The 12,316-nt window shown below is 50.0% G+C and overlaps 1 protein-coding gene across 2 annotated transcripts in view; it reads left to right on the plus strand.

Moving 5' to 3' along the window:
* Positions 1 to 8,293, plus strand: part of LOC140429856 (antiviral innate immune response receptor RIG-I-like) — a 121,585-nt gene extending 113,292 nt beyond the window's left edge. For both annotated transcript variants that reach the window (XM_072517343.1, XM_072517344.1), the window contains 2 exons: positions 5,954 to 6,100; positions 7,344 to 8,293. In XM_072517343.1, the coding sequence (XP_072373444.1) occupies positions 5,954 to 6,100; positions 7,344 to 7,652 (456 nt within the window). In that variant the 3' untranslated portion in view covers positions 7,653 to 8,293. The remainder of the gene's footprint in view (positions 1 to 5,953; positions 6,101 to 7,343) is intronic.
* The last annotated feature ends 4,023 nt before the right edge of the window (positions 8,294 to 12,316 follow it).

A 12,316-nucleotide genomic window follows, 5' to 3' on the forward strand; every position in this document is an offset into this window, starting at 1 on the left:
TGACCATCTTCTAACGTTCTGCCAGGAAGTCTAGGAACGGTTGCCACCGCCTGAAGAACCCTTGCACCGGTCCCCTTAAGGCAAATTTCACCCTCTCCAATTTAATAAACCCCGCCATATCGTTGATCCAGGATTCGACGCTTGGGGACCTCTCATCCTTCCACTGAAGGAGAATCCTTCGCCGGGCTACCAGGGGCGCAAAGGCCAGAATACCGGCCTCTTTCGCCTCCTGCACTCCCGGCTTCTCTACAACCCTCAACACCGTCCTCGCTACACCCTTCCAAAAGTCCTCCAGCGCTGGGCACGCCCAGAACATGTGGGTGTGATTTGCTGGGCTCCCTGAGCACCTAACACACCTGTCCTCGCACCCAAAGAACCGGCTCATCCTTGCCCTGGTCATGTGAGCCCTATGCAGCACCTTGAATTGTATGAGGCTGAGCCTCGCGCAAGAGGAGGAAGCGTTCACCCTCCCCAGGGCATCCGCCCATGTCGCCTCGTCAATCTCCTCACCAAACTCCTCCCACTTACAGCACTTGGGGCAGCACGGTAGCATTGTGGATAGCACAATTGCTTCACAGCTCCAGGGTCCCAGGTTCGATTCCGGCTTGGGTCACTGTCTGTGCGGAGTCTGCACATCCTCCCCGTGTGTGCGTGGGTTTCCTCCGGGTGCTCCGGTTTCCTCCCACAGTCCAAAGATGTGCAGGTTAGGTGGATTGGCCATGATAAATTGCCCTTGGTTGGGTGAGGTTACTGGGTTATGGGGATAGGGTGGAGGTGTTGACCTTGGGTAGGGTGCTCTTTCCAAGAGCCGGTGCAGACTCGATGGGCCGAATGGCCTCCTTCTGCACTGTAAATTCTATGATAATCTATGATTACCCTTTAGCTCCTCCACCGAGGCTTCCTCCTCCTCCAGCATCACCTGATACGTTGCCAACATCCTCCCCTCTCCAACCCACCCCCCCCCCGACAGCACCCGGTCCTGGACTCTGCGTGGCGGCAACGGTGGGAACTTCACCACCTGCCGCCGAACAAACGCCCTTACCTGCATATATCTGAAGGTGTTCCCCGAACTTCTCCTCCAGCTCACCCAGGCTCGCGAACTTCCCGTCCTCAAACAGGTCCCCCATCCTAATACCTGCCATGCCAGCTCAGGAACCCTCCGTCCATTCTCCCGGGGACAAACCGGTGGTTCCCCCGTATCGGGTACCACACCGAAGCCCCCACCTTCCCCATTGCCCTCAAATTTTGAGGGTAGCCGCCACCACCGGGCTCGTGGTATACCTCGTTGGAGGAACGGCAGCGGCGCCATCACCAGCGCCTCCAGGCTCGTGCCCACACAGGACGCCATCTCCCTCCCCCTCCATCACCCACTTGCACACCATTGTCATGTTGGTGGCCCAATAATACCCACAGAGGTTAGGCAGCGCCAACCCCCCCCCCCTCCACCCCCTATCCCTGCGCCACTCCAGGAGCACCCTTTTCACCCTCGGGGTCTTCTGCGCCCACACAAACCCCATAATTCTCCTATTAACCCGCCTGAAGAAGGCCTTGGGGATCAGGATGGGGAGGCACTGGAACAGGAACAAAAATCTCGGGAGCACTGTCATTTTAACTGACTGCACCCTACCCGTCCGGGAGTGTGGCAGCACATCCCACCTCTTAAACTCCTCCTCTATTTGCTCCACCAGTCTCGTGAATTTAAACTTATGCAGGGCCCCCCCCAACTCCTAGCCACCTGGACCCCCAGGTACCTGAAACTCCTCTCCGCCCTTTTTAGTGGGAGCTCACCAATCCCCCTCTCCTGGTCTTCTGGGTGAACAACGAACAACTCGCTCTTCCCTATATTGAGCTTATACCCGGAAATATCCCCAAACACCCTGAGAATCCTCATCACCTCCGGCATTTCCCCCCACCGGGTCCGCCACATATAACAGCAAATCGTCCGCATAGAAAATCGGTTATTGTCACAAGTAGGCTTCAAATGAAGTTACTGTGAAAAGCCCCTAGTCACCACATTCCGGCGCCTGTTCGGGGACCCCGCACCAGCCCCCTCCAATTCCTCCCCACCCCGCACCAGCCCCCTCCAATTACTCAACTCCCTCAATGCCATGGCCAGGGGCTCAATCGCCAGCGCAAAGAGCAGGGGACACCCCTGCCTTGTCCCCCGGTGTAACCAAAAATACTCTTGACCTCCTGTTCGTGGCCACACTCGCCACCGGGGCCTCACAGCAACCTTTTCAGCACCTCCCACAGGTACCCCCACTCTACCCTGTCAAAGGTCTTCTCCGCATCCATCGCCGCCACTATCTCCGCCTCCCCTTCCACCGCCAGCATCATTATAACATTCAAGAGCTTCAGCTGTCTCCCTTTCACGAACCCCGCCTGATCCTCGTGAATGATCTGCGGCACACAGTCCTCTATACTCGTGGCTAAAATCTTCGCCAACAACTTTGCATCTATATTTAGGAGTGAGATCGGTTTGTATGACCCACATTGTAGGGGATCCTTGTCCCGCTTCAGGATCAAGGAGATCAGCGCTCGAGACATCGTCGGGGGCAAAGCCCCTCCTTCCTTGCCTTGTTAAAGGTCCTTACCAACAGAGCGCCTAGCAGGTCCGCATACTTATAAAACCCGACCGGGAACCCATCTGGCCCCGGTGTCTTCCCCGTCTGCATGCTTCCTATCCCTTTCACCAACTCCTCCAACCCAACCAATGCCCCCAGCCCCGTCACCTGCTCCTCCTCCACCCTCGGGAATCTCAACCGGTCCAGAAAGCGACCCATCCCTCCCTCCTCCAGTGGGGGCGCGGCCCGATACAGTTCCTCGTAGAAGTCCCTGAAGACCCCATTGATACCCACCCCATGGGTATCGCACCATGCTCCCTCCCCCATCCTTAACTCCCCCGATCTCCCTAGCTGCCTCTCGCTTCCGAAGCTGGTGCGCCAGCATTCGGCTCGCCTTTTCTCCATATTCATATACCGCCCCCTGCACCTTCCTCCACTGCGCCTCCGCCTTCCTGGTGATCAACAAATCGAACTCAGCCTGGAGGCTACGCCGCTCCCTAAGCAATCCATCCTCCGGGACCTCCGCGTACCTCCTGTCCACCCTCACCATCTCCCCCACCAGCCTCTCCCTCCTCTCCTTATGGGCCCTAATGGAGATCAGCTCTCCCGACCACCGCCTTCAGCACCTCCCAGACCACCCCCACTTGGATCTCCCCATTGTCATTAGCCTCCAGGTACCTCTCTCTGCACCCTCTGACCCGCCCGCTCACCTCCTCGTCCGCCAGCAACCCCACCTCTAAGCGTCACAGCGGGCGCTGGTCCCTCTCCTCCCCCAGCTCGGTCTACCCAATGCAGAGCGTGATCGATAATGGCTATCGCCGAGTACTCTGTATCTTCCACTCTCGGAATCAGCGCCCTACTCGTAACAAAAGTCAATCTGGGAATAGGCCTTGTGCACATGGGAGAAGAATGAGAATTCCCTGGCCTCGCAAACCTCCATGGGTCCACCCCTCCAATCTGGTCCATGAACCCCCTCAGCACCTTGGCCGCCGCCGGCCTCCTACCCGTCCTAGACCTGGAGCGATCTAGTGCCGGGTCCAGTACCGTGTTGAAATCCCCCCCCCCAATTATCAGGCCCAGTCTCCAGGTCCGGAATCTGGCCCAACATACGCCGCATGAACCCCGCATCGTCCCAATTTGGGGTATATACATTGACCAACACCACCCGCTCCCCCTGCAGCTTGCCACTTACCATCACATACCTACCGCCAGTCTGCCACGATGCTCGACGCCTCGTACGACACTCTCTTCCCCACCAAGATCACCACCCCCGGATTTTTTGCATCCAACTCCGAATGAAACACCTGGCCTACCCACTCCTTTCTCAACCTTACCTGATCCGCCACCCTCCGACGCGTCTCCTGAAGCATAGCCACATCTGCCTTCAACCCCTTCAGGTGCGCGAACACCCGGGCCCATTTGACCGGCCCGTTCAGTCCCCTTACGTTCCAGATTAGCAGCTGGATCGGGGGCTGCCCGCCCCTCTCCCCCACCAACTAGCCATATCCCCTCCTAGGCCAGCCACGTGTCCACGCCCCCCGCACAGCCCGTTCCCCACAGCGGCAGACCCCCGCCCAAACCTCCTCCAGCTCCCCCTTGGCCATTCCAGCAGCAACCCGGTTCTCCCTCCCCCTAGGCCGCCCCCTAGCTACATTGCTTCCCCCCATAAGTCAGCCGACTCCTGCTGACCCCGGCCACTCCCCCCCCCCCCCCCCCCCAAGCTACATTGCTTCCCCCCATAAGTCAGCCGACTCCTGCTAACCCCGGCCACTCCCTCCACCCCTCACAGTGTGGAACCCCCCCCCCACATTGCCCACCAGCAAGCTCTCCCCCTCCCACTCCCAGCGCGGGAAAAAGCCCGTGCTTCCCAGCTCCGGCCCCACCCCCTTCAGCCCTTGCCCCCCAACTCAGGCCTCACTCCCCCCCCCCCCCCCCCCACGGGGCACCATCCGCCCCTGCTGGCCATCAACCCCCAAAGCCATCTACCTGTCCCCTCAACGAGCCCACCTGGCGGACCCAACTGAAAGTGCCCAACCAACCCCCGAAAAACAAAGAACCAACAATGAACAAATAACCCCCCCTCAAAATACAACACAACAATCCCCAACCATCGCTTCACCACTGCCCCCCCCTCGCCCCTGACCCTCAGTCTGAGTCCAATCTTTCGGCCTGGACAAAGGCCCACGCCTCCTCCAGGGACTCAAAATAACCATGTTGGTCCTTATAGGTGACCCACAGACGTGCCGGCTGCAACATGCCGAACTTCACCCCCCCCTTCTGTGCGGCACCGCCTTCGCCCGATTGTACCCGGCCCTCTTCTTCGCCATCTCCGCACTCCAATCCTGGTAGATCCGGACCTCCGCGTTCTCCCACCTGCTGCTCCGCTCCTTCTTGGCCCACCTTAGCACACACTCCCGATCAGCAAACCGGTGGAACCGCACCAGCACTGCCCGCGGCGGCTCGTTGGGCTTGGGCCTCCTCCAGCTCCAGGAGCAACTGGAAGGACCCCGCGCCCATCAGCGAATTGAGCATGGTGACCACGTAGGCCCCCACGTCCGACCTCTCAAATCCCTCTGAGGCCCAGGATCCGCAGATTCTTCCACCTCGACCGGTTCTCCATCTCCTTGAACCTCTCCTCTGCCATTTTTTATGGAGCGCCTCGTGCGCCTCCACCTTCACTGCTAGGCCTAGGATCTCATCTTCGTTCTCAGAGACCTTTTGCCAGACCTCCCAGATCGCCGCCCCTTGGGCCGTCTGGGTCTCCAGCAGCTTATCGATTGACGCCTTCATCGGCTCCAGCAGATCCGCTTACAGCTCCCTAAAGCAGCGCTGAAGAAACTCCTGCTGCTCCTGCGCCCACTTCATCCACGCTGCCTGGTCTCCACCCGCCGCCATCTTGGTCTTCTTCCCTCGCACCTTTTTTAAAAAAAAAAGTACCCAATTCATTTTTTCCAATTAAGGGGCAATTTAGCGTGGTCAATCCACCTAACCTGCACATCTTTGGGTTGCGGGGGCGAAACCCACGCAAACACGGGGAGAATGTGCAAACTCCACACGGACAGTGACCCAGAGCCGGGATCGAACCTGGGACCTCGGCGCCGAGGCAACAGGGCTAACCCACTGCACCACCGTGCTGCCCCCTCGCACCTTCTTTTGCTTCACTGCCACTTTTTTGGTCGCCCCACTCCTGGTCCAAGCCATACACTATTGCGGGAATGTTGCGATCTCCTTCCCACACCGGGAAACGGCGAGCAAGCGCCGTTACGGGCTCTAAAAAGAGCCCAAAGGTCAGTTTCTAGCGGAGCTGCCGAACGTGCGACTTAGCTCTGCATAGCCGCAACCGGAAGTCAGTGCAACTTATCTTAAAACGCACAATTCTCTTCTCCAAGATTAACACCATTCAAGTTGATGACAAGAAGATGAGGGAATGGACTGTCAGGACTTCAAGCGCTGACAAACCAGATGTCAGTTACCAGTTACTTTGTGGAAAATGCAAACTTTATGCTTGTAACTCCAACGATATAAGAGTCATAGAGGTAAGTCCTAAATTCAGCAATCTACCACATTAACATATTGAAATTGTTCATTATATCTAGTTGGATAACTATTTGAGCCTAGTATGAAGAAAAATGAAGTGCAGCATATTTACAGAATCTGTAATTCAATACTCAGAATCCTCCATCACCTGGATCTTAGTCATAATTCTTGAAAAACACATGTATTAGCATGCTCAGCTGGTAGTAACACGGATTCAGTATTGCAATTAATTTTGGACAGTTGAAGAGTGCTGCTATCTAGAAATATAAGGAGACACAATTTTGCCTCATTTGCCAAACTACAGTCCAGCACTCACCCCAACAACCCACAGATGTGCAGGGTAGGTGGATTGGCCACACTAAATTGGAAAAATGAAAGAAAAGAGAGTGATCTCAATTATCTCCAAGGATTGGGGGAAAAACTGAGCCCAAGTGTTTGTATGTACAATGAATACGATAGCTGCAAATAGTGTGGGATGATAAGATAAGTTGGTGTGTTATATAGTACTTCATAAAGAGACACTAATACCATGGTGTGGGTACCAGAATGCTCTTTCCAGAGACTGCAAAGTACGATACCCATGAACGTTGTGGAAGAGAATTTTAACCTGATTTACTGGGTTCGAAACCCCTGGGGTCAGGTAGAACAAATTAACCAAATCATTATTGTCCACACCAGCTTTTGTAATTTATTTTTTTAAATAATTTTAAAGTGCCTAATGCTTCTCCCCTCCCAAAAAAAAATTAAGGGGCAATTTAGCGTGGCCAATCCACCTAACTCGGCACATCTTTTGGTTGTGGGGAAGAGACCCACGCAGACACGGGAGAATGTGCAAACTCCACACGGACAGTGACCTGAGGCCGGGATCGAATCCGGGTCCTCGGCGCCATGAGGCAGCAGTGCACCACCGTGCCAACCCATTCTTTTGTAATTTCTGAATGAAATTGCCAACTTGTATCTGAAGACATTTCACAGAGGAACCGTGTGGATATCCAATAATCATACCAATCTGGTTGAATTCCCAATCAGGATGTCCCAATGGCAGCTAATGAAGTACCTTTTGAAGAGCCATCACTGTTGTATTCCCAGTCAGTTTTACTGATGTTCGTTGAGTGATAAATATTATCTAAGATGCCTATGTTTACTACAATGAACAGGGAATGTATCAATACTGTAGAGTTACTTGATACTATGGTGTAATTTGGTTGACCACTGGCTGACAACTCTCCACTTACCTTTCAGGATTGTCACCACACTGTTATCGACAACTCCTTCAAGGAACGATATTCAACCAAGCCTCACAAGAAGCCAATAGTCTTCAATAATATACAAAAAAGGCAAAAATTGCATTGCAAAGAATGTAACCATGATTGGGGAATCACTGCAAACTACAAGGTGTTTAATGATATCCCGGTTATTAAAATAGAGAGCTTTATTCTTATGAATGTGGCAACCCCTGGTGGAAAACGTGTTCAAACCCCTGGGGGAAAATGGAAGAACGTCCCATTTCCTATTAAATTGTTTGATGGTGCAGAAGTTGGCAATGAATAATGGTGGGGAAAAAAATCCCATTAATATCAATTTCCTTAGTCAAAGACATTCTACAACAGAAGCAGAAAATTCTGAAACTAGATAGCACCTTCAACAGCATCAGAACCAGGACCCACCCTCATTATTGCTTCTATTTTAGTTGAATGCTTTCACCAATAGTAATTTTTCTTTCTTTAATTACAAATATAGTTATTTCAGAATCACTCCTTTTCCAGAAAAATGCATTATTGATGTGTGGTTGAGGATACTGTTCAGCAATTTTGGGGTCATAAAAACATACGGTAGTCATTAATAAATCCAATAACTTTCCTAAAGCGTGATTAGAATGTGAAAATTGCTACCAAAATGGCCAATAAAATAGAAGCCATCAAGCTGGATAAACACGTGAAGACTAAAGGAATAGAAGATTATTCTGATATTTTGAGAGGAAGTTTTTTTTTGAGGGGGGGGTTTGGAGAGGGAGATGCTCCTGGGGCATATCAATGTCAGTACGGACCTGTCAAGCCTATTTCTGTGTAATTTATTCTACGTAGTGGTTCAGTGCTTCAAGCTTTAAATAATGTTTGCAATCATTCATGATTACTGTATATTTACACTTACTGTGCATTCATTAAATAATTAAAACTGAATTAATCATCAAATTACTGTGGTGTACCCTTATGCTTAATCCATATTTACCATTTTCATAAAATAGAGGGAGTGGGATTATAGCTGTATCTGACAGGGTCGTACCCCTTGAACCAGTACAATCCAGTGTCATTAAACTCAGTGAGGTCAGCACATTTCTGGAGGGTTGCTGTCACCTCTTTGTTTGTGCCAACGACAGAGGCAAATGCAAAACAACAATCATCAATCCAAAAAGGTTAAAGGAATAGCAACAATGAATTTTCATACACCCTCCAGTGGAACTCCGCTACCCTCTGGAGGTTGGATTGTTTGGAACTGTGTCCCTTATCAGAAGTTCAAATCCAGAGTTGGCCATCGCTTTTCAAACAAGGGGTTCCAGAGGATTCCATTAACTATAGGATACTTGTGGCATTGTTGCGTATCCCAGCACAACTGTCTGCTTCGAGTGGTTTGATGCTCCAGGTAACTTGCTGGTAACATTCACAAAACATTAAGATACTATCTCGCACAAACTTGCAAAACCTGTAGATGCTGCTGACTTCTTTACTCAAGAGCATTACCCAGAAAATATTTTTGTGCACAAGACTTCACACCTCAGCAGCATAAAGTTGCAAAGCTTGCTCTGTGGGCAAAGTTACCAGAAAGGCTACTGAAGCAAATATTATAAACTGGGTTTAAAAGGTGCCTATTTGGAAAGAAAATAAATCAACATCTTAGCGTGCATCAAGTGCCATCAGAGGGCAGTAAGCGTTAATCACAAAGTCCACAATCAGACCCTCAACACAAAGCTTTAAGAAAAAGTGTTCAACGGCCAATCTCCAAACTTTTCTCCTTGCCAAAATAAGTTGTCAGTTAATAGAATTTCTTATTTTATATCATTCAAAACTTATCCATAGCAAAGCTAAGAAACCAAAGTGGAAAAATAATTAAACCAGATGTTTTTTGTAGAAGCAGTACAAATCTTCTTTGGATGCTGTTGAGGGAGATGGCTCACCAGGGGAAGGTGGCAGCAGCCAGGTTCATGGCACCGTGGCTGGCTCTGCTGCGCAGCTGGGCAGGAAGAAGAATGGCAGGGCTATAGTGATAGGGGACTCAATTGTAAGGGGAATAGACAGGCGGTTCTGCGGACGAAATCGAGACTCCAGGATGGTATGTTGCCTCCCTGGTGCAAGGGTCAAGGATGTCTCGGAGCGGCTGCAGGACATTCTGGGGGGGGGGGGGGGGGGTGAACAGCCAGCTGTCGTGGTGCACATAGGCACCAACGATATAGGTAAAAAACGGGACGAGGTCCTACAAGCTGAATTTAGGGAGCTAGGAGTTAAACTAAAAAGTAGGACCTCAAAGGTAGTAATCTCAGGATTGCTACCAGTGCCACGAGCTAGTCAGAGTAGGAATGTCAGGATAGAGAGGATGAATACGTGGCTCGAGAGATGGTGCAAGAGGGAGGGATTCAAATTCCTGGGACATTGGAACTGGTTCTGGGGGAGGTGGGACCAGTACAAACCGGATGGTCTGCACCTGGGCAGGACTGGAACCGATGTCCTAGGGGGGGTGTTTGCTAGAGCTGTTGGGGAGAGTTTAAACTAATGTGGCAGGGGGATGGGAACCGATGCAGGAAGTTGGAAGGTAGTAAAACAGGGACAGAAATAAAAGGCAGTAAGGGGGAAAGTGTAAGGCAGAGAAGCCAGTCAAAAATCAGAGGGCGACAGTACAAGGTACAGTGACTGAGGGGAGCTCAGTGAATAGGACCAGGAATACTAAAAGAAATAAAACGGGAAGTGAAAACATTACTGGTAAGCGATGCGGCAGGTTGTTACAAAAGATGTGGGTTCGACGACAAGGAAAATTAGGAGAAAGGTTAAGAGGAAATATAACTTAGGAGAGGTTACTGATCGAGGTGTTAAGATTAAGAATAGAGGTAAAAAAGCCAACATAAGTGTACTTTACCTGAATGCTCGTAGTATTCGGAATAAGGTGAGATGATGGCGCAAATCATCGTGAATGACTATGATTTAGTGGCCATTACTGAAACATGGTTAAAGGATGGTCACGACTGGGAGTTAAATATCCGAGGGTATCAAACTTTTCGGAGGGACAGAGTGGATGGTAAGGGAAGTGGTGTAGCTCTGTTATTTAAGGATGACATCCGGGCAACAGTAAGGGATGACATCGGTGCTATGGAGGATAAGGTTGAATCCATTTGGGTGGAAATCAGGAATAGTAAGGCGAAAAAGTCACTGATAGGAGTAGTCTATAGGCCACCAAATAGTAACATTATGGTGGGGCAGGCAATAAACAAAGAAATAACAGATGCATGTAGAAATGGTACAGCAGTTATCATGGGGGATTTTAATCTACATGTTGATTGGTTTAACCAGGTCGGTCAAGGCAGCCTTGAGGAGGAGTTTACAGAATGTATCCGCGATAGTTTCCTCGAACAGTATGTAATGGAACCTACGAGGGAACAAGCGGTCCTAGATCTGGTCCTGTGTAATGAGACAGGATTGATTCAGGATCTCATAGTTAGGGATCCTCTCGGAAGGAGCGATCACAATATGGTGGAATTTAAAATACAGATGGAGGGTGAGAAGGTAAAATCAAGCACTAGTGTTTTGTGCTTAAACAAAGGAGATTACAATGGGATGAGAGAAGAACTAGCTAAGGTAGACTGGGAGCAAAGACTTTATGGTGAAACAGTTGAGGAACAGTGGAGAACCTTCCAAGTGATTTTTCACAGTGCCCAGCAAAGGTTTATACCAACAAAAAGGAAGGACGGTAAAAAGAGGGACAATCGACCGTGGATATCTAAGGAAATAAGGGAGAGTATCAAATTGAAGGAAAAAACATACAAAGTAGCAAAGATCAGTGGGAGACTAGAGGACTGGGAAATCTTTAGGGGGCAACAGAAAGCTACTAAAAAAGCTATAAAGAAGAGTAAGATAGATTATGAGAGTAAACTTGCTCAGAATATAAAAATAGATAGTCAAAGTTTCTACAAATATATAAAACAAAAAAGAGTGGCTAAGGTAAATATTGGTCCTTTAGAGGATGAGAAGGGAGATTTAATAATGGGAGATGAGGAAATGGCTGAGGAACTGAACAGGTTTTTTGGGTCGGTCTTCACAGTGGAAGACACAAATAACATGCCAGTGACTGATGGAAATGAGGCTATGACAGGTGAGGACCTTGAGAGGATTGATATCACCAAGGAGGTAGTGATGGGCAAGCTAATGGGGCTAAAGGTAGACCAGTCTCCTGGCCCTGATGGAATGCATCCCAGAGTGCTAAAAGAGATGGCTAGGGAAATTGCAAATGCACTAGTGATAATTTACCAAAATTCACTAGACTCTGGGGTGGTCCCGGCGGATTGGAAATTAGCAAACGTGACACCACTGTTTAAAAAAGGAGGTAGGCAGAAAGTGGGTAATTATAGGCCAGTGAGCTTAACTTCGGTAGTAGGGAAGATGCTGGAATCTATCATCAAGGAAGAAATAGCGAGGCATCTGGATGGAAATTGTCCCATTGGACAGACGCAGCATGGGTTCATAAAGGGCAGGTCGTGCCTAACTAATTTAGTGGAATTTTGAGAGGACATTAACAGTGCAGTAGATAACGGGGAGCCAATGGATGTGGTATATCTGGATTTCCAGAAAGCCTTTGACAAGGTGCCACACAAAAGGTTGTTGCATAAAATAAAGATGCATGGCATTAAGGGGAAAGTAGGAGCATGGATAGAGGATTGGTTAATTAATAGAAAGCAAAGAGTGGGGATTAATGGGTGTTTCTCTGGTTGGCAATCAGTAGCTAGTGGTGTCCCTCAGGGATCAGTGTTGGGCCCACAACTGTTCACAATTTACATAGATGATTTGGAGTTGGGGACCAAGGGCAATGTGTCCAAGTTTGCAGACGACACTAAGATAAGTGGTAAAGCAAAAAGTGCAGAGGATACTGGAAGTCTGCAGAGGGATTTGGACAGGCTAAGTGAATGGGCTAGGGTCTGGCAGATGGAATACAATGTTGACAAATGTGAGGTTATC

The sequence above is a fragment of the Scyliorhinus torazame genome, chromosome 9 (assembly GCF_047496885.1).
Source record: "Scyliorhinus torazame isolate Kashiwa2021f chromosome 9, sScyTor2.1, whole genome shotgun sequence".
Taxonomy (NCBI): domain Eukaryota; kingdom Metazoa; phylum Chordata; class Chondrichthyes; order Carcharhiniformes; family Scyliorhinidae; genus Scyliorhinus; species Scyliorhinus torazame.